The sequence below is a fragment of the Sodiomyces alcalophilus genome (genome assembly GCF_042370955.1).
Source record: "Sodiomyces alcalophilus JCM 7366 unplaced genomic scaffold ACRALscaffold_1, whole genome shotgun sequence".
Taxonomy (NCBI): domain Eukaryota; kingdom Fungi; phylum Ascomycota; class Sordariomycetes; order Glomerellales; family Plectosphaerellaceae; genus Sodiomyces; species Sodiomyces alcalophilus.
This window is the reverse complement of record NW_027263532.1, coordinates 233,737-260,401: the sequence shown is the minus strand read 5'-3', so window position 1 is coordinate 260,401 and position 26,665 is coordinate 233,737. Positions and strand designations below refer to the sequence as shown.

At 51.3% G+C, this 26,665-nt stretch overlaps 9 protein-coding genes across 9 annotated transcripts; 5 read left to right on the top strand and 4 right to left on the bottom strand.

The window, feature by feature from the left end:
- Window positions 1-4,723: 4,723 nt before the first annotated feature.
- ACRALDRAFT_206489 (uncharacterized protein) lies at window positions 4,724-5,865 on the bottom strand (the record flags this gene model as incomplete). Its single annotated transcript, XM_071022053.1, has 7 exons — window positions 4,724-4,976; window positions 5,014-5,142; window positions 5,202-5,224; window positions 5,257-5,425; window positions 5,571-5,596; window positions 5,637-5,752; window positions 5,850-5,865. 7 exons carry the CDS (start codon window positions 5,863-5,865, stop codon window positions 4,724-4,726), a joined length of 732 nt encoding a protein of 243 aa, XP_070878371.1.
- A 361-nt stretch (window positions 5,866-6,226) lies between these two features.
- Window positions 6,227-8,545, top strand: ACRALDRAFT_1060584 (uncharacterized protein). Its single transcript, XM_071016259.1, has one exon. The coding sequence runs from the start codon at window positions 6,314-6,316 to the stop codon at window positions 8,297-8,299; it is 1,986 nt and encodes a 661-aa protein (XP_070878370.1). The 5' UTR covers window positions 6,227-6,313; the 3' UTR covers window positions 8,300-8,545.
- A 22-nt stretch (window positions 8,546-8,567) lies between these two features.
- On the top strand, window positions 8,568-9,618 carry ACRALDRAFT_1060585 (uncharacterized protein). Its single transcript, XM_071016260.1, has one exon. The coding sequence runs from the start codon at window positions 8,618-8,620 to the stop codon at window positions 9,545-9,547; it is 930 nt and encodes a 309-aa protein (XP_070878369.1). The 5' UTR covers window positions 8,568-8,617; the 3' UTR covers window positions 9,548-9,618.
- Window positions 9,619-9,866: 248 nt separating this feature from the next.
- Window positions 9,867-12,629, bottom strand: ACRALDRAFT_206491 (uncharacterized protein; the record flags this gene model as incomplete). The annotated part of the gene is made up of 10 exons (XM_071022054.1): window positions 9,867-9,959; window positions 10,291-10,360; window positions 11,320-11,457; window positions 11,685-11,715; window positions 11,779-11,866; window positions 11,898-11,967; window positions 12,001-12,067; window positions 12,465-12,496; window positions 12,520-12,597; window positions 12,625-12,629. The coding sequence occupies 10 exons, from the start codon at window positions 12,627-12,629 to the stop codon at window positions 9,867-9,869; spliced, it is 672 nt and encodes a 223-aa protein (XP_070878368.1).
- Window positions 12,630-12,663: 34 nt separating this feature from the next.
- Window positions 12,664-13,665, top strand: ACRALDRAFT_2023564 (uncharacterized protein; the record flags this gene model as incomplete). The annotated part of the gene is made up of 1 exon (XM_071020145.1): window positions 12,664-13,665. One exon carries the CDS (start codon window positions 12,664-12,666, stop codon window positions 13,663-13,665), a length of 1,002 nt encoding a protein of 333 aa, XP_070878367.1.
- A 1,822-nt stretch (window positions 13,666-15,487) lies between these two features.
- On the top strand, window positions 15,488-16,900 carry ACRALDRAFT_2038236 (uncharacterized protein; the record flags this gene model as incomplete). The annotated part of the gene is made up of 1 exon (XM_071020856.1): window positions 15,488-16,900. The coding sequence occupies one exon, from the start codon at window positions 15,488-15,490 to the stop codon at window positions 16,898-16,900; it is 1,413 nt and encodes a 470-aa protein (XP_070878366.1).
- Window positions 16,901-16,924: 24 nt separating this feature from the next.
- On the bottom strand, window positions 16,925-20,953 carry ACRALDRAFT_2014643 (uncharacterized protein; the record flags this gene model as incomplete). Its single annotated transcript, XM_071019784.1, has 9 exons — window positions 16,925-16,985; window positions 17,053-17,140; window positions 17,169-17,233; window positions 17,298-20,304; window positions 20,344-20,414; window positions 20,452-20,690; window positions 20,734-20,777; window positions 20,824-20,900; window positions 20,940-20,953. 9 exons carry the CDS (start codon window positions 20,951-20,953, stop codon window positions 16,925-16,927), a joined length of 3,666 nt encoding a protein of 1,221 aa, XP_070878365.1.
- A 294-nt stretch (window positions 20,954-21,247) lies between these two features.
- ACRALDRAFT_2045223 (uncharacterized protein) lies at window positions 21,248-23,017 on the top strand (the record flags this gene model as incomplete). Its single annotated transcript, XM_071021506.1, has 8 exons — window positions 21,248-21,255; window positions 21,673-21,752; window positions 21,794-21,805; window positions 21,837-21,907; window positions 22,486-22,634; window positions 22,702-22,726; window positions 22,802-22,899; window positions 22,943-23,017. The coding sequence occupies 8 exons, from the start codon at window positions 21,248-21,250 to the stop codon at window positions 22,998-23,000; spliced, it is 501 nt and encodes a 166-aa protein (XP_070878364.1). The 3' UTR covers window positions 23,001-23,017.
- Window positions 22,977-26,458, bottom strand: ACRALDRAFT_1079495 (uncharacterized protein). Its single transcript, XM_071018911.1, has 3 exons — window positions 26,145-26,458; window positions 24,814-26,047; window positions 22,977-24,731 (listed from the first exon to the last, which is right to left on the bottom strand). Exons 1-3 carry the CDS (start codon window positions 26,386-26,388, stop codon window positions 23,207-23,209), a joined length of 3,003 nt encoding a protein of 1,000 aa, XP_070878363.1. The 5' UTR covers window positions 26,389-26,458; the 3' UTR covers window positions 22,977-23,206.
- Window positions 26,459-26,665: the final 207 nt, after the last annotated feature.

Here is a 26,665-nt window from a genome sequence, read left to right as displayed (position 1 = left end):
GTTTAGGTTATTAGCTAAGATATATAAAAAGTATTATATATTATAAATATATTTTAGCTATTATATAAGAATACACTAAATATATAATATATATAAATATACTCTAGTATATATATTATACTTTAACTTATATATAATATCATATTATAATAATATATAAGCTTAATATAGTTTATATAATTAAGATTATATACCTATAAGATACCTTAGTATTATATATTAAGTAATATAATATAAAGTTATAATCTATATATATATACATATATATATATATTATAGTTATATATATATAGTATACTAAATAGCTTTTAACTTATAAAATAGAATCAGTAATAATTAGGATTATACTATATTATTATATATATATAGTATAATATACTAAATAATAAGGTAAGCCTTAAAGTAAAATAAGAATTAGATCTAAAATATATAAGATTATATACGTTAAACGATCTATTTATATTATTTTTAAGTATACTATTCTTGCCTAGCTAAGCTAAACTAGCTATCTAGGCATTGTATTATATTATAAATAAGGTACTATCTTATATTACGTAATTAATATAGAGTTAATTATATATATCTAGCTTAGAGAATATTCTATATATAAGTATTACTAATAGACTCTTATAAATATAATATATATTCTAGGATATTAGTATTAAGTAAACTTATACGGTTATACCTACTTTACTTATTACTTATATTCCTTATACTCTAATAAAAATATACCTATAAGTCTTATAGGAACACTTATAGGCTTCTATTAATACTAATTATATATTATTTATAATTCTATAATCTAGGACTAAATATATAAAATAGTTAGCTAGTTAAAATATATTAGAATATATAGTATATAGTATAGTATAAATAAAAGTAAAGCTATATATAGTCTAGCTTATATAGATATCTATATCTTATAATTAATAATATAGTATTATACACCTAGAGTAAATTCTTAAAACCTAAAAAAGCAAAGTAATACTACGTTTAGTTATATTATAGTATATATTAATATACTAATAAAGCCTTAAAAGTATAATATACTATAACTCTTTTTATAGATAGTAGTTAACTTAGTTATAATTATCTAAATTAAATAGTATATAAGTACTAAAGATATTATTATTAAGATATCTTATAATAGACTATAATAAAGCGATAATAATATTTAATTAAGGAATACTTATACTATTCTTACTTTAATATATAATAATATAACGAGTATAAGTAAGGTTAATATAAGGACGCATATCACGAGCTAATTATAATTTTAGGAGCGGAAAACGTTATAATACTATTACACCGCCTACTACTACCCTGTATAAACTCTTACTATCCTATTACTTATCCTTAGAGGCGATAAAATCCTTCGCTAAATCTGCCTTTACTAAGCCGCGGAGGAAGTCACGCGCCTACTAGATAGTAATACCAGATAAGGCGGTTTTAAGATCCTGACTATCTAATAGAACCGCTAAATATAGATATATTAGTAATTAAAGAATATAGTAATTAATATAGTACTTAAACTTATAGGAGCGTTAATAATAGTTTACGAAATCCCTAATAAACCGAATTTACTTCTTTTAGTATAGAAGAGGCAGATTAAAGGTGGCCTTCTTATAAAGGCGGGGCACCGTATAGTCCGTTAATAAGCTAAGACCGATAGGCCGATAAACTATATTAGCCCTAGTACTATTAGTTAATTATTCGACTTTAGTATAGGAGCTTATAACACACCTTTTACGCTTCTAGCAGGGGAAAATAGCCCGGTTATTAAGCCGAGTAATATAGCGAATTATAACTTTCTCGAAATCGGTTATAATATCTTTAATATCGATAAGGGGCCCCTAATAATTAAGCGCCCCTAGCTCGCACGCTAGTACCTTATAATATAGCTTATATATACCCTCGGCGAAGTAAGTAGCCTAAGCCTATTTAGATCCGGACTCGGTAATAGCCTATTAATATTAGTATACTCCTAATACTAAGGGATAAACAGATTACTTACCCCGAACTAGAGCCGAAGGTTAGAGGGCGCTTTTACCCTACTAGTAAACTCGTTATACTAACCGTGCAGAAGCGCGATAATTAGTTCTAGGCCGCCGTTATACGGAATCTTAAATTTATCTAGAAGGCTATATAGCCACTCTATAATAACGGACTCGTTAACTAGTCCCTCCTCGATATCTTTCTTATAATCGTAGAATTCCTTTTTTATAACCTAGACTATAAAATACTTAAATAGTAAGGCGGCCTTTATTCTATTATACTAGAGCTTATTATTTCTGGTTTTAACTTTAACGTCACGTTTATCGCCTTTATTATTAGACTTAGCGTCTTCCTAGGCGGCTTCGGATTTATTAGCCTATCTAGCCTCCTCTACCGCCACCTCGGCATCACTAAATATCGTTAGTTTTTAATTACTATATTAATTACTATATTAATTACTATATTAATTACTATATCGAGTACTATATATATACGTACCGTTTATTATCTAGTTACTACTTGAATACGGCTAACTAGGCCTTCTGCTCCTCCTCGGATACGTTTTTATACTCCGTAGAGTTTTTAAACTACGTAATACGGCGGGACTTCTTCGAAGTCTATTTATATTTAATATTAAAGATCGCCCTAGTATTAGGATCTATACGGTCCCGCTACTCTTAGGCTCGCTTCGTGTAGGGGTTCTCCGAATATTCAGAGTCTGCCTTATATTCTATATAATAAGATTAGTATAATAAAGATATTAGGGAGTATAAGGGATAACTTACTTCCTATAAATTTAGGTATAATAGCGGCGGTATAGTAAACAGAATAAAAGGCGGTAGTAATAGCGATACTCTATAACTAAAAAAAAGGAGCAGGATAGTTATAGGAAGGAGAGTCAGGGAAAAGAAAGATAGCTCGAATAACGTTCTAATAGTAAATATAGGTAATAATATAATAAATCAGGCATACCCTCTAAGATATCTCCTATAGGCATAATAGAATAGTTCTTTAATTAGGCATACTCTATTATATTATAACTAATCGTATTATTATAATAATAAAATCTATTATTATATACTAAATATAAGCCCGAATATAAGGTAAGAGGTAAGCTATAATAAAAGATCGTGCCCTATCCCCTTAGCAGCGCGAGGGGTTTACTTTATTCGGCGCCCTACTAACCGTCACCGCCTCCCTGCTTATCGCCTCCCTGCTTATCGCCTCCCTACTTATCGCCTCCCTGCTTATCGCCTCCCTGCTTATCTAAGCCCTAGTTAGGCCTAGGGGCTCTAATAGGCGTACCTAATAAAGCCGTTAAATATAAATAGTTCCTAATAGGTACCTAGTAGAACCTAGTGGCTTAATTAGGTCGCTTAATAAAGCCTATATAAACGCAGTGGGTTTATATAGGCGGCCTAATTTAACGTCTAGGCTCTGCCGGGTACCCGTTAAGATCTATTTATACTTAACGGCTTAATTAGGTACGCCTATCCGAGCCCCTGGGCCTACCTAGGACACCCCTATTAGGCTATAGCTTTATATATGGGTCCAGCCCATTTGGTTCTTCTGGGTTTTGCCCAAGCCTAGTCTCGGACAGCAAAACTTGTTTTTGTTCTTTCACAGTTCACTCACCCTTGCTGGTCGGTCCTCCGCCCTGGCTATCATGGTGAATCTGTAGGACGGCGTGGGAGGGTTTTGCCAGGGTCCTTTAGCACCTCCCTTTGCACCTTCCCCCATCCCCACGCCGGTTACTCTTCTCTGGGAGAGAGAGGGAAAAAAGAAGAAAAGAAAGAAGCGTAAGTCATCCTCCTCCATCCCATCATAATCTCCTTCCAAGTCCCGCCGTCCACCCTCTTCCTCCAGGCCCCTCGACATGACGCTATTCACAATCTTTTGGCGTGCTTGGTGATTGACATGTCAGTTCAGCCATCTCCATCAAACTGGTCGGCGGGGCTGCCGGCCCTCCCTCAAACACAACAGCACAAACCCGGCCCCACAGGCCAACCGGGACCGCTCCCCGGACCTTGAACAGGCTCTTTGAGTAAAGTTCCTCCAAGTTCGGGCGAAATAGGCTCGCGGACTAACTGAAACGCAGAGGTTCCGGACCTGTTGAAAGGGCCTGGCAAGCCTTCGGGGAGATGCAAGGGGGCCAAGCGTGGGTGCTGTCGTTTGACGTCGGGAGTTGGGGACTGGTGGTTGGGTTGGGGGCGCTTGCCGCCTGTGTTTTTCAGGGACTGCTACAAGGGGTTATAGGAGTCCTAAAGCTAATGAGGGACACCAGCGGAAAATAGGCTAGAAACCGTTCAATGGTTTTTGGGGGACGTTTATTCTGACTAGAGTCCATTCTTAACAGACGGTTGCAACCCATGTACAATCCATAAACATAATGTCGTCCTTTTCGCCTACCTAATTCTATAAACGTGACTGCTCTTCACTTGGGTGGCGTTTTGGCTGCATGGCCTACACCGCGGCCCGTGTCTCACAACGCCCTGGTTGGCATCAAGGCTTGAAACTTGAAAGGAAAGTATTGTTCGTGCTTCGTGCAGCGAACCAAAAACATATGCGACATCAATCAGGCCTCTTTATATATTATATGGCTTCAGTAATAAGAGTCAAAAAGGAAAAAGAACAACGGCCTGTCCTCCTCCATTGTTCTTTTCTTTCTTTCTTCCATTTCTTTCCTTTTTTTCTTTTCTTTTTTTTTTCTTTTTTTGCTTCTTTCGACTCAGAAGCTGCCCGACTTGTGAATAATCTTAAAAACCATATAAAAAATGTAGGCAATGGGGACCCCTAAAACGATCGCCAGCCCCAACCACGAGACATTGAATAACGCCCCCCAACTTTGGCCCCCGTGCTCCCTTTCTATCACGATATGTGCCAGGTCCGGGCCGAGTCGGTACGTCTGCTCCCAGACTTCAGCACCCTGACCTGCTGAGGACGCCATATGATTGTCGCTGCTGTGTCTGTTAGTCCACGATCTTGTTTTGGTCCGAACTTGGAAGACTGTATACTCACTCCGGCGCCGTAGCGCTCTCAGTTGCGCCTGAGGGTTGTTGCCCGGCGGGCGAATTTGTGCCAGGATTGGCGGTTGGGGGAGGAGCACCCCGGCCGGCCAGTCTCGACACGCGGATTTCATATAGTGTTCTGAAATGCCATGTCAATCACTGAATATACCAAAAGACCAATGCGTTATATCGAGGGACCTGGGAAGAGGGTGGACCGTGGACTTGGAAGGGGATGGGATAGAGGATAACTTACGTCATATTTCTTTTTTGTCTTGGGAAACAGAAAAGTACGAGGCGAGGGAAATTCTTTTCTTTTTTTGAGGAGAAAAGACGCGGCGAGGGGATGGGACTGAAGAAGAAAGGAGAGAAACCTGGGAACGGACCCGACGCCTGGCAAGAGGTAGGTATAAAGCCCAGGGAGGCTGTAACACATATGATTTGATTTGCAATGGGAAGGTGCAATAGGAGGTAGTAAGTTCCGCGAGAGTTGTCATTCCCTTTTAGGTTCAAGGCTTAAGCCAGCAGTGATGTACCGTTAAGAATTCCGGTACCTGTTGTCCCTGCCACGTACTTGCCGCGAGATCAAATGGCTCCTGGTCCTGTTTCACTGGAACCCGGCAGCTACCCAGGTACGCCATCAAGGAAGGCTGCTACAGAGCATGATATTTGCGCCGCCTCGGCGCCTCCTGTATCCGTAGATTGACGATGTAAATTGACGAGATTAGTAGAAAGATTGGGTATGGGTGGAACTGCAGTCGGAATAACCAAATGGTATAGGTAGTCGGAATAATTATACCTATAAACAGGGCGCTTGCAAATACCTAGTGGTACTCCTTTAAGACGTACTGGCCTCCAACGACATCAAGTCCAACCACAAATAGCCAATAGCCTTATGAATTCTGTCTCAAGAACTAGAATAAATCGTATCATGTAGTCAGAGTCTGTTATGAGGGCTATGCTCTACACGGGGAGTAAAAGGCGGCATGCTCGGCTGTGTACTTAGTATGGATTCTTGAAGTCGAAGTTGAATGGTTACGGCGTTGAAGATGAACGAGATGAACGCGTTGTTACGCGTCGGTGGGGCAATCTACGAAGTACAACGTACTCGTTACTTACCTATTGAAGCCCAATGTGCGTGTACTCAGGTCCCTTCTCCAGCTACCCCACCTCCACCCCACGACACCATCTCAGCTCAGCTTTCCCCTCCCGGTTCAACTGAACCTCCTCCCTCCTCGCCCTTACAAAGGCACCAAGGCCGTCAGATTGACCACTACCTGGCTCAACGGTTCCAGCCGACAAAAATACCAACAATGTCCTCTCGCGCCATTCCCGAGGTGTTGATGAAAAAGGTCGACGACTATGTCGACTCGCTCGCTCCACAGATCCAGCCGCGTATCACAGCCGAGCTCGAGGACTTCCAGCAAAAGACCATCGACAGTCTCGAGACGCAGGTCGTCGACGCCTTCCGATCGCTTTTCACCAAAGACCGGGGGAGCGGTGCCTCTGCCGACCGCTCACGGGGCCTGACCGACGCGATCCCGGATTCTTACGGCGGCCAGTCCCTGCCTTTCGCCGACGAAATCGCCAAGCTGACACGCAGCTTCACCAAAATCTCCGACGAGGCAGGCGATGACCTGCGCGACATTTTCGACCTCACCGAGGGTCGCGGTAGTTCCGACGGCACCCGGTCCCGTGGGCCGGACCGCACCGACTCGTCTTCCTCGCGGGGAGGAGGAGGGGCCAGGGGTTTCCTTTCCGCAGCCATCGACGCTGTCCAGGACCATCTCGACAGCGACAGCCGGCGAGGATCGGGAGGCCAGGGATTTCAGCTTGACGGCCTTCTCGGCGTAATCAGCAACACCGTCAAAGACGCTTCACGCAACCCGGAGGAGAAGGCTCGCCTCATCAGCCCCGAGATTAAAGAGAAAGTGGCATTGAAACTCCGGGAACAGCACGCCCCCCTGGCGGAACAATTCACACGCATCGCCTTGGATCACATCAAGCGCTGGCTACGCGGCAACACAACCACGCGGGATCTGGGCGATGGCGTCAGGGGTGAGATTGGAGACCAAGTCAAAGGGCTGGTAAAGGGCTTCGGTGACCTTTTTGGGAGTTCGAAGTCGCAATCCAACGAAGGGTCTACGAGAAGTTTCGGTGGCGGCGATGGAGATGGCCATCGGAGCCGCGACGGCGGCAGCAACGCCAGGGAGGAAGAGAGTGACAGTGGCAGCGGCTTCTCCAAGATCATCAGTGACAAGCTCAGCACGGGCCTCGCCAAGGTTCACCGAGAAGTCCGCCTCGAGTTCCGGAAGGTGCTGGGCGGGATCGAAAAGCAGCTGTTCGAGCTGCTGCCCGACGAGTTCCAGCGCCCCCTCGAGAAGATCCTCGGCGGCAACCCCTTCGACTCGCAGCTGGACCGCGACGCCGGGTCCCGTGCGGACCGCGGTTTCGGGGACGACATCAAGGCCAAGCTGGTCGACAAGATCCGCGGCCTCGTGCGGAAAGTCCAGGAGTCCCTGCGCGAGGGCATCCTGGCCGTCGTGAACGGCGGGCACCGCAAGTTTGAGCGCGCCAGCTGGGTTTTCGTGCAAAACATGGTGGAGCAGAAGGTGCAAAAGTACTTGCCCAAGGTGAAGATCTCCGTGCCGGATGATATTGGCAACGAGGGCGTCAGCGTGGGAGCCCCGACGTCTCACGCGCAACTCGGCGGAGGGGGTGCGAGACAGTCCCTGCCCCCCGCGCAGTCACAGGGTGGCTACGCTTCCCCGCCATCTCACGAACAAGGACGACAAAACAACGCACCTCAACGAGACCATCGACCCGACCATCGCCAGCGCGAAGAAGACCGGCCTCAGCAGCACTCTCAGCAGTACCAGTCGAACCAGTCCCAGGGCGGCTACGCTGCCCCGCCATCTCACGAACAAGGACGGCGAAATAACTCGCCTCCTTCGCGACGCCAACAAGACTATCGACCCGACCATCGTCAGCAGAGCGAAGAAGACCGGCCTCAGCAGCACTCTCAGAAGCCTCACTCTCAGCAGTACCAGTCAAACCAGTCCCAAGGATACCAGTCAGGCCAATCCCAGGGATACCAGAAGAATCACTCCCAACAGTATCAGTCGAACCAGTCCCAGGGATACCAGTCTGGCCAGTCCCAGCAGTATCAGTCGAGCCAGTCCCAGGGATACCAGCAGAATCACCCCCAGCAGCACCAGCCGGGCCAGTCCCAGGGATACCAGCAGAACCAGGGTCGTCCACAGAATCAGGGATACTATGGCCAGAATTCGCCGTACTAAGTACAACGCCTCAGATGTTGCCGGGAGGCGGGAAGGGGTCACAGGTCACATCGCACAGCCATCGACTGAATAGAACCATCCGATGTACAGTGAGGGCAAGAAGTTTTTACTGTAGCATTTTGCTGAAGCTGGCTATGGGTTGGGTGGTGGGGCGGGTGTACTCAGGAATTATGACTAATGAATGTTATGTAAGCCAACGACACACATTACATAATACAAAAATAGTGACGTTCCAGTAATTCTTCCCAGGCAGTCGCACGACACGACACGACAATCGAAGACGGCAAGATCCTCTCGTCCATCCAAGACCAACCGACAATGTCCGAACGCTGGAAATCAGGTCCAAATTACTGGTGCAAACACTGCAGCGTCTTCGTACGCGACACCAAACTCGAGCGCGCCAACCATGAAGCGACCGGGAGGCACCAGGGCGCGCTGAAGCGGTTCATGCGCGACCTGCACCGCAACCACGAGCGCGAGGAGAGGGAAAAGGAACGCGCCAAGCGCGAGATTGAACGGCTCAACGGCGTCGTCAGCGGCACACCAAGACACGGCAGCAGACAGAATGCGACGGCGACGGCCAGCTCCGCTCCCACGGGAACCCCGACGGCAGCCGAACTCGCGCGGCAGAGGGAGGAGCTCGCGAAACTGGGCGTCGCCATGCCCAGCGAGTTCCGCGGCGAAATGGCCATGCCGGGCGACTGGACGGTGACAAAGACGCGGGTGATACAGGACGACAATGCGGGAGCGGACGGGACGGAAACGAAAGACGCAAAGAAGGCCGAGGCGAAAGCCACGGGTGTGCGGAAGAGGGTGGTGACGGAGGAGGAGCAGGAGGCGGAGGAGGCGGCGAGGGCGCTATTCAAGAGGCAGAAGAGGTGGGGGGGCACGAAGACGATGCCGGAGGACGATGCGGAGCTGGATGCCCTCTTGAGCGGGGGTGGGCTCCTGGCGCCGAAGACGGAGCGGACAGAAAGCGAAGAAGCAACGGTGAAAAAGGAGGAGGAGGGCGTGGAGGGTGCCGCTCCTGGCGTAAAAGTGGAGGAGCCTGAGGTCAAGACGGAGGCAGACGTCAAGGAGGAGTCTGCCGACGACGGTGGGGCATTAGGCGTGGGCATGAGCGTAGATGGCAAAGCCCAGGTCCCTCCAGCACTGGATGCCGGCATCAAGGCCGAGGAGGGGTCGACAGAGAGTACAGCGCCAGTTGTCTTCAAGAAGCGGAAACCGAAAAATGTTCGTCAGAAGTAAAGTGGGAGCATCATATCATCATCCTAATACACACAAATCATTGAACAGCAGGGCAGTTGGCTGAAACAGAGAGGCATGAGGACTCAGTCCGACCCGCTGGCCGAAAGCCTTCCTAACCCCCGCGAAAAGTAAAAGTGATGAAAAAAGGTTCGAGTGATTCCGACTATACCACTTGGTTATTCCGATTAAAGTTTAGACAGATATATAACGTAGACCCTTCCGAAGTATAGTTATAAACCACTCGTACGTCTTTATAATAAGTTTAGTCAAGTCGATTACTCGGACGTAATTAACGGACAGCTCGTTTATTCGAGCAAAGCTAATAGTAGTAGTAGCAGTAATTCCTTTCTTCTTTATTATCGTCGTTGTCTTTGTCGCTGTCGTCGTCGTCGTTGTCGTCGTCGTCTTCGTCCTAATTAGAACTATAGTCGGAATAACTAAATAGTGTAGTCAGAATTAAAGCGAGCGAGTTTGATCGGAGTGGAAGCGAGCGCTTGCTTTACCTTAGTAGTAGGAGTCGTTCTATGAAAGACCTGGGTGGTCGAAGGGGTCCAGCCATTAAGCCGATGGTGTTCGAAGGCAGAGATAAAAGGTGCATCTGGGTTGGTTCGCCAGGCTTGCTTTGAGATTTTGCCCCTTAGATGAATCTGAGTTACGGGCAAGGGTTCGTCGGAGGTGCCGTCGAACTGGAATATTACGAGAGTACTTATTGCCCTAAGGTCTGGTTCTTGCCGCCCGCTGACCTGACGTACGAAGTACGTAAGTAGAGATTGGATATTCCGACGGTAGTTCTGACATGGGCCCCTTGTTTTCCTATTTCGGAATGCCAGACACAGGTCGCAAACCACTCCAATGCCGTTTAACACCTAACGCCTTGGGTCAATTTGATCGCTCAGATCAATCAAAGGCAGTAATTGAAATGATTTTGACTACTCGATTAAGACCAGCGATCCCATTTCATATCTATTTACCAAGTAGGGCCTCTTTACAGAATCCAGTTTCCCGTCACTCATCACTCGCACTTTCAACCCACTCTTGCTGCTGCTGCTCTTGTCGTTGTTGTCGTTGTTGTCGTTGTTGTCGTTGTTGTCGTTGTTGTCGTTGTTGTCGTTGTTGTCGTTGTTGTCGTTGTTGTCGTTGTTGTCGTTGTTGTCGTTGTTGTCGTTGTTGTCGTTGTTGTCGTTGTTGTCGTTGTTGTCGTTGTTGTCGTTGTTGTCGTTGTTGTCGTTGTTGTCGTTGTTGTCGTTGTTGTCGTTGTTGTCGTTGTTGTCGTTGTTGTCGTTGTTGTCGTTGTTGTCGTTGTTGTCGTTGTTGTCGTTGTTGTCGTTGTTGTCGTTGTTGTCGTTGTTGTCGTTGTTGTCGTTGTTGTCGTTGTTGTCGTTGTTGTCGTTGTTGTCGTTGTTGTCGTTGTTGTCGTTGTTGTCGTTGTTGTCGTTGTTGTCGTTGTTGTAAGCTTATCTGTTCGATTGAAGCCGATCGCAGACCAACAGGTCGCTAGCCCGTTAACTTAATAATCGCTTGAATCAGTTCCATCAGCGACCGAAGAAAATAGCCGCCAAAATAGCCGCCCACCACGATCAACAACAGCACAGTTCCCTAATGCCCCGCATCAGTCCCTACCCCCCCCCCCCCCCCCATCTCTCAAACTCCGTGTCCTGCACCAGAGCAGAGGCGGCCCTTCCCAAATCGTCGGGACCATCTTCAGGGTTGCCGCTGTGTCTTAGATTAGTCTATAAGGTAATTTCGTCCGGACTTAGAAAAGCTTTACTCACCGAGCTTGCTCGATGTCGGGAGATGGGTCCCGGTTGGTAGGGTGCCGGTCGTTTTGTATCGCCGGGGCTGTGCTAGTTGACGGGGAGGGCGCGACCGGCCCGCGCTTCCGAAAGAGGTAAATACTGAAAAGGTCGTTACTGAATGATATGTTAGCCACCTGACGGGAGATGGGATGGAAGATGACTCACTGTATTGTATTTTATTCTATTTTTCAGAAGAAAAAAAAAGGGGGTTTGAAAACAGCTTTGTTGTTGAGGCTTTTGGTTTCTTGGTGAAACAAGCAGAGGAAGCGAGTGAGTCCTTTCTTTTTTTGAAGGCAAAGAAATTGAACGATGGGATGGGACTGAGGAAAAAAAGAGAGAACCTGGGAACGGGCCCGAGGGACAAGTCTGTGACTATATAGTGTTGCGTGGTGCCTGGAACTTTGTTGTTGAGGCGTCTCTTTTTTTTTGTGAAACGAGCAGAGGAAGCAGCGAGTGAGTCCTTCTTTCCTTTCTTGAAGGCAAAGAAAATGATGGGATTGGACTGAGGAAAGAAGAAGAGAACCTGGGAAGGACCTGAGGGACAGGTCTGTGACTATGGTGTTGCGTGGTGCCTGCCAGCAGGCATTAGCTGTGATAATGTGTATACCGCAGGGAGATTCCTTCCTACACACACACATACAGATAGAAACCAGACACTTTCCTATTACATATAGCAGGTATGGTGTCCCAACATGGGTTACTACTGATGAGACCGCAATGGACACTAATCCGACAGTGGCGTTATCATGGGCCAAATGAGAGATGAATTGCGTGGAACTATTTTAGCAGGATCCTGTTGGATTCCATGTCACTCACGTGTCTTGACCGACCACGTCCCAAATAGTTGTGGCTGTAGCCATCGGGGGGACTTTGCTGGTCTGACTTTCCCTACACTATTCCGGGTACGATTCTGATTGGATCCCGGCTGGCGGCTCGGCCCGCTGAGCTTAATTCCGAGTTTCCGATCCTAACCCAATGGGTCGAGCCAATGTCTTCAAGGTTGACTGAATCTACGAAGTACGTGCCGGCGGTACTGTTACCTGTAGCCTGTGGTGGCTGTGATGTCAAAGCGTGAATGGTGGAGTTTTTGCCTGGCGGTCGCACATGATCTAAGACTACACGCCTCTCTGTAATATTGACTCCCACCGCAGAACTGGGCACAAAAGCAATTGCCACTTTGACCTGGCATAAATACATGAGCCTTCGCTCGTGAAACCCCATATCTCGCAAAGTTGCAAGATTCCCGAACTTACCCTACGAGTCCACAAACAGCACGCCTACTTCATAGACACCTAGACACCCGAACACTCGTTTCTCACCATGTGCTTCCGCATGTTTTCCCAGCTTTTTGGAAGCATATTCTCTTACCATCGAATCCCAGAAAACCCCGATGGGCCCAACTCCATCCAGCTAGACGGGATCTTTGCCAATGGAGAGAACCCGGACGCCATCCATAACGACAATGTCGGCCCGCTCTATGCAAGGTCCGTTGACTGGGCCAGTTTTTCCCCCTCGGCCCAGGGAACCGGGCCCCTCCCATTGAAGCACCCTAGGACGCAGCCGGATTTCACGACTACTCCTACCCCCAAGGCCCGGCCTGGGCATCTCCTCCTCATGATATATCCTTCTGGATGCGTGTCTCCAAGTCCTGCCCAGTGGCCAGCCTGGGTCGCCATCATGTGGCTCAGCACCGAAGACTTGGCCCGTCTGATGAGGGACGGCTTTCACTGGGATGAGAACAACGTCATCAAGGAAGTGGGTTTCATGACGTACGAGCCTAGGGGACAACTGCCGTGGTGGGCCCCGATCGACTGCTTTCCAGGTAACCCCCTCGCGCTCCGCTGTCGACATTACAGCCTCCGTTCTTCTGAAGGCCCGAACTGGACTGCAAGCTTGACAGTATGGTCGCCTGAAGAGACGTCATTTGGCTCCTTCCGCTTGTCCCACCTTCACCCAGACAATGTCATTCATGGAAGGGCAAGAGACACGGACGGGCGCCTCGTCTACCATTTCAGCAAACACTTGGACGACTACTGCTGGAACTTCATATATGACGACATGCCGCTGGGAGGCTGGTGGCCGTGGCCCAAGGCAAAGCCCGGTGAAGAAGGCACGAAGGAGACTGCTGGCGAGGCGAATTCTGAGGAAGAGGGGACAGAGGGGGCAGGGGAGACAGAGGGGACAGAGAAGACAGAGGGGGCAGAGGGGACAGAGAAGATAGAGGAGACAGTGGAGACAGCCGATCCCGAAAACCGGGAGTTTGAGAAAGAGGGGACGACGGAGACCGCGGACAACTGGGATCTATGCGATATGAGGGAGTAATTATGTATCCTTGACCACTCTCTATGTTCAGGGCTCTTGAGCACCTTCTCTACACTTGAGCATTTCAATAAGCGGAGGAAACGAATCCGGCGCAAAAAGTATGTTGGTGCGAAGCACGAAGCAAGGGCAGTCGACATGTTAAGCTTTGAGGCCAACCGGGGAGACATGGGTCGCGGTTAACTTGGTGGCCATGCGGCCAAAACGCCACCAAAGTGAAAGCAGGAAGGAAGAAGGGAAATGGAAAGTAAATCGACTGGTTACGAAGTAGTTTCTGGGCGTCAGCCGTCTGAAGAATGCGTACCGGTGGTTCAATAATAATTCCCTTACGTTGTACACCAGTACAACGGGTAATTAGAAAAAGAAAAAGAAGAAAACATGTCGTCTAGTAAAAAGTACTCAAACCAGCCAATGATCGAGGGAATTGGTTGACTATTTCGGAGGTACATTGTGCATTATTCTGGAACAAAAAAAGGAATATATGAGACCAATAGTAAGTGCAGAAAATGACCATACCTGTACGCAGTACAACCTACGGACCAAAGATGAGTGCTACTTAGGTACCTAGGTACAGTAAGTCGACGAACTGTACATACAACGCAGGTACGTACAACGTACTACCGAAAACCAGTCTTCCCCGACCTTGCTCGGTCTTTTCCGTCAACATGCCAATTTGATTTGTACTGGTTGAGTACCGGCAGGCCATCTCAATATTACCTTGCAACTCATTATATGTGACAGCCCTACGTGGGAAGTTGTGATGGTACGTATTGTGGGTACCTAGGTACAAACGGAAGGGTCCCGCCGATGTATAGTCCCCACTCATTAATGTCCAAGTATCATCTCAATTGACTCGCGTCCCGTCGTCTTGGGACTTGGCATGCGGAAAAGCTGACGATTTCGACGGCATCATGCAGCTAGGGGATGGGGAAAAAGGGAGGGAAAAGGGGAGGGGGAGGAGGATCGCGCCACCAACAGCGACCGCCCACCAACAGCTGACCGGGTATGCAGGCTAATCTTCCCTCCTCGTCATCTCGACCTATCACTCGGCCAGGATTCCTGTAACTGCGTCCCGACAGACTGGATATGTCTGAAGTTTGAACGCCCAACCTGACGAAGAACCGATGGCCCCGCCTACCAACACGTGCCGCCCCTTTTTCCCTTCTGGCCGCGACCGGACGTTACAACGTACATATTGTCTCCAAACTGGTGACACCACAGGGCGCGGCTCGACCCGCGGCACCCACCCCTCTCCCTTCCGGAACGAGCATTCCGGTCGCTGGACGCAGTGGGCAGTGGGACGTAGGGCGAAGAACAATGTCCACCGGGCCCATCGGACATCCTATTGTTCCTCCGGGCCCGGACTTCGGAGCACGGATTTCGGAGCGCAGGGTGGAAGAACAATACGAAGGACAAGTCATAGTTCGACTGCGTATTCACAGAACAATGTCTCGGTTTGGTTTACTATCCTGTGCAGCCTCAGCTGATGCACTGCAGTGACTGTCCTTGGCTCGTCAGGCGGGTCGCACGTTGCATGCAGCATGTATCTGCAGCGAGCCATCCTCTTCTCCTCTTCAGGTAGTTGCCTCCTTGGAGAAAACAATTCTGCAGCTTCGTGAGAGACAAGACTCCCAGAGCAGCTTGACCAACAGGCCTGTCGCCCGGAAGGTAAGCGACTCCCGTCAACTTTCAAGATATAAAGATCCCTGGCATCCGTCTGGATTCATCTGACCAGGAAACTGCCAGCCCAGTCTCTACCTCCCAGTCTAACCACACACTCTCTCCTTGACCCCTTCTCACCTTGACCCCCGTCTCACATCACATCATGAAGCCCACCCACCTGGCCGCCGTTCTGGCCACCTTCCTCCCCGCCAAAGCCTGCCTGACCCCCCACGAACGTCGCGGCGAGCCTCACGTTCCCCGTATCGGCCCCAGCCGCCGCGACGCCCAAGACCCCCCAAGCGTGCCCGTGGGCACAGGCGACCGTTTCCAAGGCGGAACCGTCGTCCCCCGCGGCCTCGGAACCGGCGGCGACCCCGAAGCCAAGGCCCTCAACTCGGCCGAAATCGTCTCGGCCCTGCAAGCCCTCGCCGACGAGTTCGCCCAGTCCACCAGCCTCTTCGAAGCGCCCCACAAAACCTACGAGAACCGCACCACCCTGGGCATCACCATCACCGGCGGCTGCGGAACCCCGGCCCAAGGCGCGCCGAGCAGGATCAAGCGCCACGCCAGCACCCCCAGCGACCCCAAGATCCGCGCCTACCTCCAAGGCGGCATCCACTCCCGCGAGCGAGGCGGTCCCGACCACCTCCTCTACTTCCTCTCCGACCTCCTCTGGGCCTCCCGCGAGGGGACGGGCCTCCGCTACGGCGGACGCGCCTACACGGCCGCCCAGGTCCAGACCGCCCTCCAGCTCGGCCTCGTCGCCATCCCGAACCTCAACCCGGACGGCCTGGCCCACGACCAGTCCACCAACTCGTGCTGGCGCAAGAACCGCAACCCCGCCAGCCGCGTCGCCGATTTCCCCGACCCCTCCGACGACCGCTCCATCGGCGTCGACCTGAACCGCAACTACGACGCCGCCTGGAACTACACCCAGTACTTCTCCGCCGACGCCTGGCCCCCCGCCTCGGACGACCCCACCAGCGAAGCCTTCTACGGCACGGGTCCCCTCTCCGAGCCGGAGACCCGCAACTCCGAATGGGTCCTCGACCACTTTGCCGACGTCGCCTGGTTCGTCGACCTGCACGCCCCCGCCGCCGGCATCCTCTACGGCTCCTTCTTCGACTCCCTGCAGTCCCACGACCCGGACATGAACTGGCTGAACCCGGCCTACGACCACGCCCGCGGCGTCATCCCCGATGATCCTGCCACGGGCGCCGTTTACGGCGAGTACATTCCGCAGGACGACTGGGATAACCTCATCCTGGTCTCCGAGCGCATGGCGTGGGCCATCCAGGATGCAGGCGTGGCCGAGGACCGCTACGACAACCCCCGTATCTACCAGGGCGCCATGTTCTACCCTACCTCCGGCTCGTCCACCGATTACGCTTACAACCGCCACGTTGTCGACCCGGCGAAACAAAAGGTTCTCGGCGTCGGCTTCGAGTTTGGTGAGCTTGTTAGCTGGGAGCTGGCTTGCCCTTTTTACCCCACCGCCGAGCGCTACAAGTATGATATGAGGGAGGTTGCCGTCGGTCTCATGGAGTTTCTCCTTACAGCTGCCCGGCTTGACTGAGGCGTGACGGAATTGCGTTGCCTATTAAACTTTCTCGCAAAGGGGCTTCTTGAGTTGAGTTGGATGGTAAAGTAAATCTCCGGAACTTTATGGTTGCAGGTTGCATCTGGTCAGTAGACGGTTAGCGAGGGAGTGAGAGACGGTATATTCACTGAGAAATCTTCCTTTCATGACGCTCCTTGCCACCGGAGTGGTACTTACTGAATAGACGTGCACGAGATTGCCCGAGCCAGGCTTGGACTATAAGGGAATGTTCAATTAAGAAAACTCATTAGTCCCAGTCCCCGTCCCCGTCCCCGTCCCATATCATAAGGGAGATGCTCATTAACAAGACTCATAGCCCAGTCCAGCCAAGTCCATGATTCAGTCCGAGACGTACAGCACCGCCCATCCTCACTCCTGCCACGTCACACGCTTCTCCCGGAAGATGCTGACCATACCCATGGGCAAAAGCCCCGAGTCGACAATATTCAACCCCCCAAACCGATCCACAATCTCCGGCCCGTACATCATGGCCACCCACTGCCAGTAGGGCTCCATGCTCGCCCAGCGCGACGTGATGCCCCGGAGGTTCGCCTGGCCCGCGAGCTGCTCGAGCGCCGCCGCGACCCTGGCCCCGTCCAGCGCCACGCTCTGCTGCTCCGGCTCGCCCATCAGCCGCTGGAAGACGTCCTGCACCTGCAGGTCGAGTTCCAGGTCCACCTCTTCCCGGTAGCGGACGTATTCCTCGAACTTCATGAACACTTCCCGCCCCACGTCGAGTGAGTACCGCTCTCTGTCAATTTTGCCGTTCAGGAACCGCTGACGCGCCCTCGCGTACCCGTCCCGCTCCGACTTGGCCAGGTCGTCCAGAAGCTTGCTGGGCGACGCGAGCACCGAGTCGCGGATCTGCAGGAGGGTGATGAAGGGCGACTTGAGGTCCAGGCCCCCCATCTCCACGGGGAAAAAGAAATACCCGTCCGGCACGTCCGTCGTCTGGAACCGCTGCTCGAGCATCTTCTTGAGGTAGTCGACCACGCTGGAAGCGGCAGCGGGGGTCGAACCGGCGGAAGAGGCGTCCGACGGCGCGGCGAACACCCCTTTCTGGATCCGCTCGTGGGTCGCGAGCATCTGGTCGACATGCTCGACGCCGTAGCAGTTGGCCGGCTTGCCAAAGTTGGACGAGAAGAAGGTGGCCGCATACGTGTTCCACGCTTGGATGTACCCGAAGATGCTTTTGTTCTTGTCGCGCAGCTGCGTCTGGAGCTCCTTGATATGCTTGTCGACCATGGTCTGGTCAATCTCAAAACGTCCGGTCGACGGGGACAACTGCAGGAACCCCCAGCGAATGTCGCCCAGCGGGAGAGACGAATCCAGCGGCAGGGATACGTTGGGGTCCTTGGAGATGCGCACCGAACCCGTCTTCTTCTCGTTGATGGACGTGCCGGTTACGGTCGCAAAGTACTGCACCGTCTTCCACGCCGTGACCGCGACGTTATGGTCGGGCGACCAGAACCAAATGTCGTCGTGGATCCTCCACAGCGGCTGGCCGGTGGTGGACTGGTTGACGGCAAAGTCGAGGCAAAAGAAGACCGTCTCCCCGAAGCAGTCGCTGAGGACGTGGGCCGCCGGCGTCCCCCGGCGACGCTGGCGCGGGGGTATCGAGGGATCGTCATCCATGAACTTGAGCGGAGCCGTGAGGAAGGTGCGAAAGAAGGCGAGCCACGTCTCGGTCACCCCGAGGAATTCCAAGACGCCAAGAATGGTCTCGTGGGGCAGAAGGGGGTTCCACTGATCAAAGACGGAATGGAAGGCCGTGATCTCGTCATTCAGGCTGGTGTTCAGGAGAATGTCGGTGGAGAGCAGGTGAAGGAGCCTCTGCTTGCGTTGCATGGCGTTCTTGGGGCCATTGTTGTCGTTGCCATTGTCGATATCGTCTCCTTCATACTCCCCTTCCGACTCGTCCAGGGCCCTGCCCATACGTGCCCCAGGAGCCATCCGATACGTCTTGCCACCATGCGTTGATCTAGGCATGGCGCCAAGGGGTGCTGGCGCCGCCACTTGTGACATCTGCGAAAACATCGGCGCCGGTTGGCCGGCGGAAGCCCGAGTGTCTGGACCCAATCCCCTCGCCCGCTTATGAGATACTGTCTCGTACTCGGCCTCCTCCTCGCCGTCGGCCGAGTCGGTCACCTGGGCGACGTGGTCGAGAAGCTGGGCCACGAAGTAGTGTTTCCGATAAATCTTGCGGCGGCGCGAGGCGAGACAGTCGCCCCGGGTGAGCGGACCCAGGTAATAGGCCAACCTCTTCCGGTCGTCCCTGGGGATCGGCTTCCCCATGGGTTTCCACGCTCCGTCCGCATTGCGAAAGTCGTTGAAGGTCCCCTTGAGGAAGACGGACCACTTGACGCCAATGTGCTGCAGGAAAATGGCCTGCAGCAGGTCTTCGTGCATGGTGATGTTGAAAATACCGCTGATCTGGCGGCGCTGCTCAAGTGCCACCTCGTCGCCCCAGGACCACGAAGACAGCGCGGCCATGCGCATGTTGAGAACGTCGGCAATCTCGGTCAGGATCACGGCGTTCTTTTGAAAATCCCGCAAGACTTCACGTTTCTCGTCCGAGAGGAGATCCGATGCCAAAAGCCCGCTGATGGCCCAGCGCAGGGTCTCTTGGGTGAATTGGGTGTTGTACATCATGCTCGATTCGAAGGTCTTGACGCTTCTTCTCACTGCCTCGAGCGCATCCCACACCTTTTCCTTGTCACGATCCCGGAAGCCAAAGAGGCCTTCCAGGTAGCGTCGCAGGAGGCCCCCGTCAACGTTGGCCGGCTCGAAGACAACCTTTTCCCACTCCATCCTCGCCTCGAGCTTCGCCGCGGTGCCGACATCCTCGAATCCTCCGTCCATCTCGACGTCGGCGTCACCGCCATGGGCGGCAGAGCTGGCACTTTGATCGCCCGAGAGCCATTCGGTCACGAGCTGGCCGTATAGAGAGGCATACTGGTACTTGAGAGATTGGGTGTCGAGGTGGCCGACCAACGAGGCCTCCCAGCGGCTCAGCATCTTAGCCGAGACAGAAGGATCATGGCGGGCTTGAGCCAAGAACCGGTCGAGGTTCTTGAGTTCAGTGGTGAGGGGGCCATGTCCGCCACGGCTGCGCTGGTGAGGGGCGACGACCCGGTGGTGGTGGCCGAGGTTGTCCTGGTTCCAGTTGATGGCGAAGCACTTCTTGACACCCAAGCTGAGCTTCTCAAGACGCTCGACGGGGTTCTTCTCCTCCCGGACAGAAGACAGAACGGCGGCCTTGGCTGCTTCGAAGCTTTGGCGGCGTTTGGAGAGCTCGTCGAGCTTCGTCTTGGTGATCTCCTGAAGGGTCTGGGAGAACACGCTACCAGATGCAGCCATAGTTGCGGGAGTGGCGATGACTAGATCAAGTGATGACGTTCAAGTTGGATAGGAGGCACTTGCACGGCTACTGTATATGCAATTGATGATGAAATGGGTTGGTGATTCGGACAGACCAAGGGTTGAATCCCTAAGATACAGAGGGAACGTAGTAAGTATCAGGGCACAGGTGTCGACGTTGAACTCGATGCTGCGCGGGTCGTTGTCGGTTGGGATATGGAAGAGAAGTGAGGAGAGAGGAGGGGGGAGAAAGGAGAGGAGAGGGATGAAGAGGGGGATTCATTCTTAAGGGAGGGAACCAACGAGGGACAAGAGGAGAGAGGGAAAGAAGGAACGGTTCGTCGTTGAACGCAGGCAGCCGCGTCTGGGTGAGACGTTCGCCTTGTACTGAGTACCTACTTGGCATCTTGTCCAACCAGACTAGACCTATTTTGGATATAGGTGTGTACCCCGGTCAGATGTCGCCAAGGCCAGGTACAGTGACGAGACAAAACTGTCGAGCAAATGTACTTACAACTTAATAGGGCGAAGGCGGGTACATTGTCTCGACATCTGTGTCGACTTACTGTACCTAGCTGGCTCTTCCGTCGGGGTATCTACCATTTGATTAGGAGGCCTGTTAATTATCGACTGTACCACTTGGTCTTATTTCGACTGTGGTTCAGACATACGTTGTATACGAAGTAGATACGATACGAATAGACCCTTCGGACCATAGTCGCAAACCACTCCAACGTCTTTTGATAAGTTGGATTAATTAACGGATAAGCTTGTTAGTTCGATTAAAGCTGATAGCAGTAGTAGTAGTAATAGTAGTGCTCTTCGTCTTCGTCTTCTATGCCTACGCACGCCCACGCCCACGCCCGCAGCTAACTTCTTCTATAACAAGGTAACGGAACGCGCCGCCTCCTATATCCGTACGTATGGTAGATTGACGACGAAGATTGACGATGTAGATTGACGATGTACTTGTAGATTTTGAACCTAATTGGAACTATAGTCGGAATAACCAAATGGTACAGTCGAATAGCGCGCCTTTACCTTTATTATCGTGGAAGAGGTCCTGCTATGGAAGGTTAGCTGTGGAAGAGGTCTGCTGCTGTGGAGGAGGTTTACGGCAGTTATTATAGAAAAGGAAGAAGACCTAACTGTAGATAGATCTATAGGGCAAAAAGAAGAAGATAGAAAAGAATCTACAAAGTATATACGTTATACGCTACTGCCCCTGCCCCCTGCCTTCTAACGATAGCTTTATTTAGAAGGACCTACCCGGAAAGGTATATCGCAGAAGTATTAAGTTTATATAGACTAATAAAATCACAGTAAGGTGGAATTCGCGTACTTCCTATTAGTTTATAACCAAGGACTGTTCTGTTCTAAACATCAAGAGTCAACAGTCTTTCAATCACAACGACAAACAACAACAAACAACCGATCAACAAGAACATCGCCATTTCCATCTATCAGCGTTCTGTATTAGACCACTTTATTTCTTTTCATTAACTCAAGAACATCGCTTCTGTTGTTATGGCCAGAAAATATTCTTAGATAGCTGAGTATAAATGGTATCTCAATAATAAGGAGGGTCGACGTGCCGGCCTCCCGAGCTATGAAACAGACGAGGTAACTTTCTTTATTCGATTATGTATTTATCCAGGCTAATTCTAATAGCCTTTAGAACGGCCATATTAAGGTCGCAGCCGGTAAAGTGTACTGTCGGTGTAAGGTGGAGGATAGTCTCCTATGCCATGTTATAAGTATTCTGGTATGACTTTGTATTTCTTTGGTTTCTAATAATATTATAGACGACGGCTTATTCTTTAATAAGTTCTCTAAAGAAATATCTTAAACAGTCATATAAATTGATTTCGGTGGCGGCGGCGAAGGGGGCGCTATCCTCTGCTGATAACCAGGAGGCCGCCGGTGTGTTTAAATAGTATATTAATACTACCGATCCAAGCTAATATTGATTTTGGTGCTAGGCTTCTACCGCCGCCTTTATGCCCTGGCCCATAACGAAGAGACGGAGCTCCGAACGCTAATTAAGAGTATAGCAAATAGACGTTCTTCCGTGCTTCCTTATACCCCTATAACCGATAGCGGCGATATAAGTTTTATTACTTACTCTGTTTTATATCCTATACTAATAATATTACAGTATAACTACGAAAGGATGAAGGAAATCGCTGGCGTGGCTCCAGCTCAGCTTTGTGGTTCGTGCCGTCAGCACGAAAAAGACGGTTGCCCCCCTCCTGAGAGGGATGACCACTGTCTTGTCTGGCGCTGCTTTCGCCATCCTGAAAGCGGCCCAAAGAGTTATTAAATCCGTTTCAGGTACCGATAGCTATGGGTGTGCTCAAGCTGCTCACTTAATTTATATGAAATTACTAGTAAAAGTAGGTGTATGTCCGTGATAGTCCGTTTGAGGTACTGAGTCTGGCAGTTCAGTACTTCGGAGGACAACACCGCGGAAGCTCATAACTTTCTCCTCGCGAAATCCATCTATTGTTTACATAGAATAACCGCCACAGAGCCATCTGCATCTGTCTTGCCATCCAGTTCTCTCTTTTGACATTACAATACCCAACCTTGGTTTGGTGTCTGCCAACCACCTTGTCAGAAAAATAAGCAAAAAAACATCGTGCAATCATGTCTGAGACCTCAGTCTCACAAAACGCAAGTTACGGTTCGCCACGATTCGCCCATCTCAGAATAGCAAGTAACCCAGCGTCGACGGTTCCTCCTCAACTTGGGTAGGACAATGGATGGTTTGCTCGTGTGACAGTGTTCTCTCAGAAATCCAACCAGGCCACTCCCACAGGCACTGGGGAAGCACACGTCGGTCTCAGCCTCTCAGTCTTGTACACAGAATGTGCGCCGACCGAATATACACATCGTTTCGCGATCAAATCGTCACACCGCTTAAATCGAATCTGGAGTCATGCTATCAGCTTCAGTCCGGGTGTAAGCCGCCTGCGGATACCCTGGCGGGGGCATGCCGTCCCCGGCGAGCGTGGCCGTCTCAACATCGGCCGCCTCCGTCTCGAGGCCCCGGATCGACTCGAGAGCCTGGTTCAGCTTTTGCACCGTGAGTTTGCACCGGCTCCGCTTCTCCGCCGTGGCATGGTCCTCGTCCATCAGCCGCTGGTAGGCCGCAAAGGCGCCCTCGCCGAGGAGGCCGAGCTGTTGGTCGAGGTGGTAGTCCAGCTGGCTGACAATCTCCGGGAACATGCGGGACGTGATGTACAGCGTGACCGTGTCGGCGAAGCGCAGCGCCGCGAGCCGGTAGTAGCCCCGCACGTACGAAGCCACCCGCACCTCCTTCTCAAACGGGTCGGGTCCCATCTTGACCAGCTCGGCCGCGTGCCGCTTCTCCTCGCTGGCCCGCTGCTCGGGGGTCATGCGGCTCCAGTCCTGAAAGTTCGAACCCGGCGGCGGGTTCTCCCCGTGCTCGCTCCCCTCGCGCTTCGCCCCAATAAAGGAGTCCCACCGCATGACATGCCGGTAGCGAGTCAAGAGGCGGCCCTCCTCCTTTTCGTAATGCGAAAACGAGTCGCGGTTGATGGTGAACAGCTGGAAGGTCTCCATCCGGTAGAATTCGTGGAGGAATTGCTCCGCCACCGAGACGATGCCCTGCAGGAAACTCTTCATGTACCTCTTGGACTCCTTGAAGATGAGACGCTTGGTCAAGTTGACAAAGGCCTGGTCGAGGGCCTTGTTGATGATGCCGTTGAGCATATGCCGCGTCGTATCGACCAGTTTCCGCAAGGGCTCATCCCAATGCTTGACCGCCTCCTTGCACAGGTCTTCGTACACCTCGTCGGGTACAAGGTTCGGCATACCGGCTTTGGTCTTGGCTTGAATGTCCTGGCGAATCCTTCGGATGGTGCGAAACTTGCTGCCATAGCCGCTGTACTCCTCGAACGGCGCCGGGGCCGTGACAGGCGCGCGTCTCCGCGTTGGCGTCTGAGGAGCGGGGGTCCCGGGAACACTACCCTCTTCGGCCTTGATGCCATGGGGCTGGTGATGGGTATACGACCCATGCGCGTTGTGGCCGCCGTTGACGGAAACGCCATTGTTTGCCCGCCCACGTTTGGATGCTTGAAGACCGCTGACCCCGGGGGCCGACCGCTTGCGAGAAGAAGAAGGGGTTGGCGTGCTGACTTCTTCCTCGTCATCCGAGATTTCGAACACAGGCGTGTCTGACGGGTCTCGGAGAACAAACTTGGGCTTGGTAAAAAGAAGGCAGCCCCGGAAAGACTCGGCTAACTTGCCGTACGCGGACGAGAATTCTTTTCCCTTGAGCTTGTCCTTGACGATGCTGGTGAATTCCCGGAGGCTCTTTTGAACCTCGAGCTGGACATTTTGCGGGAGCTCAGGCAGTCGATCCAGCTCTCTCTGGTATTTATGGAGTTCAGAAAGAACCTTTTTCTTGATGGAAGGTAAACTAAGGCAGGAAGAAAAGAAGAAAGAAAACGTCAGTATACGTGTATCGTGTCGTCTATAGTTTGTAAGGGGCCACCACTCACTTCTTAGCAAACTCCTTTCCGAGCTTCTCGGACAAGGCCATTTTCAGTCGCTCGACGCCACACCGGTCACGAAACTCAGAGAAGACCAGGGGCCACTTCTCATGGCCATTCTCGCTGAACAAGGCCTCTTCCCAACGTGCCTGATCCTCGAGGCCCTTATCCGACATGCGGGATGTGATGAAGTACTCGTGGCCGATCTGGTGACGCTCCCCTCGAAGAATGGATAGCCACTGGCTATGGCTTTGGTACCCGTCGTTTGGAAGCAGGTCGGCCTTGGTCATGACGCCGATGGTCCGAGACTGTGCCTTGAGCTCTCGGATGATGCTGAGAGTCGAGGACGTTTCCGGATCGGCGTTCATAGGTACAGCCCAGATGATCAAGGCGTCATTGTGGGCGATGTATTCGCGGGCCAGGTTCTCGACGACTTGGACGAGGTACTCTTCCTCCTCCTTGGCGGAATTCCGAAAGATGCCCGGGAGGTCATAGAAGGACAGGTCCGGCAAGTCGGGACCCTTGATCTCCAGGGCGACGGTGTTGGGACTGAACTTGGCCTCTGTCTTCTCCGCTTCGCGGGCGAGGTCATTAGTGCGGGCAATGGCACCACTGCCGGGGATGTAGATGTCTGAGTTTTGCCTGTGATTGAGAATGGCCACCTGAGCCCATCGGAGAACGTTTTCAATCTCTGATTGATTGTGACCATATATTGTCATGAACTCTTTGACCTCACGTGGTTGACGGGCCCAAGGAGGGAATGGGGTCTCGGGCGTGACATCGTTTTTGTCAATTTGTCGGTCAGTCGGCGGCTTGTAGGCGTAGTCTAGCTGCAATGAGACCCGGCAAGACCACTCATGGTGGCGTGAAACTCGTATGTGAATGGGGCAACGAGTACAAACGCCCTCGCTCCGGGGCAGGTTGAGTCCAGCCAGGCCGGACATCAGGCTGGATTTCCCAGCCGATTGGTCGCCCACGAGGACAAGTTTTGGCAGTGAAACGATGTGGGAAACGCCTATCTGCTGCAGCTCCCCCAGAGTGTCATTGCAAGCTTTAAGCTTGGCTCCGATATCCCGAAACGAGCCATCGAAGAAGCTATCGCCTTGGCTCTGATGCGCTGGTTTCTCACAAGCCATGGCGCGATTCTTCATTTGCAAGAAAACCGGTTCACTTTCTTCCCTGGTACCAGGCACCGATGGCAGGTTCGAAACAGATGGGGGTACTATAACTGTCGTGGGAGGGGCTATAGACGATGTTAGTTGTGTATTTGAGGACCGATTGAAATTGAGCGGAGATAACAGCAGAGAGCGAGGAAGAAGACGGAAGAAAGGGATACGAACGAGCGTCCGAGCGAATGAACGAGTGGTTCAAAGACGGCGGTGGCCAGTTGTGAGCTGGAGGTACGCTGTGAGTATCTGACTGAGGGGCGTATGTCCGGGTCTCCAACGAAGCGGCGACAGAAGGTGGAGGAACAACGGGCGATGGATAGGTTTGATCAGGGTGAGGCTGATCTGATGGGTCGGAGGCCGTCTTTGGTTCCTGCTTGACGGGCAAAGAGGGAAGTGAAGAGGTGGAGGAAGTCATGGTGACGATGGAAAAGACGGGAGCAGGTAAAGAAGGAGGTGAGTTGTAAGTGAAGCCAGGCCAAGGCAAGATAAGAGGAAGGTGAGAAAAGAGTGGCCTAGAGGTCGTGAGTAGTATCTAGGCAGAAGGTGGTATTCAGAAGGCAGGAGACAGAGGTGGAAGAAGTCGGAAACGTCCACGAAGGTAAAGATCAGCTGGCCGTCGAGTCTGAAGCAACCAACGGCAAGAGCCAGGTAAATGATGCCCGGCTGTCGAGTAAGGGTATATCATACAGAGA

Excerpts from the sequence above, each read along its gene's own strand:
- ACRALDRAFT_1060584 (XM_071016259.1), top strand. The coding sequence starts at position 6,314 with ATGTCCTCTCGCGCCATTCCCGAGGTGTTGATGAAAAAGGTCGACGAC.
- ACRALDRAFT_1060585 (XM_071016260.1), top strand. The coding sequence starts at position 8,618 with ATGTCCGAACGCTGGAAATCAGGTCCAAATTACTGGTGCAAACACTGC.
- ACRALDRAFT_1079495 (XM_071018911.1), bottom strand. The coding sequence starts at position 26,388 with ATGACTTCCTCCACCTCTTCACTTCCCTCTTTGCCCGTCAAGCAGGAA. Across the intron at positions 26,048-26,144 it reads GTTCATTCGCTCGGACGCTC|CCCCTCCCACGACAGTTATA; the intron begins GTTCGTATCCCT and ends CATCGTCTATAG. Across the intron at positions 24,732-24,813 it reads GGAAAGGAGTTTGCTAAGAA|TTTACCTTCCATCAAGAAAA; the intron begins GTGAGTGGTGGC and ends TTCCTGCCTTAG.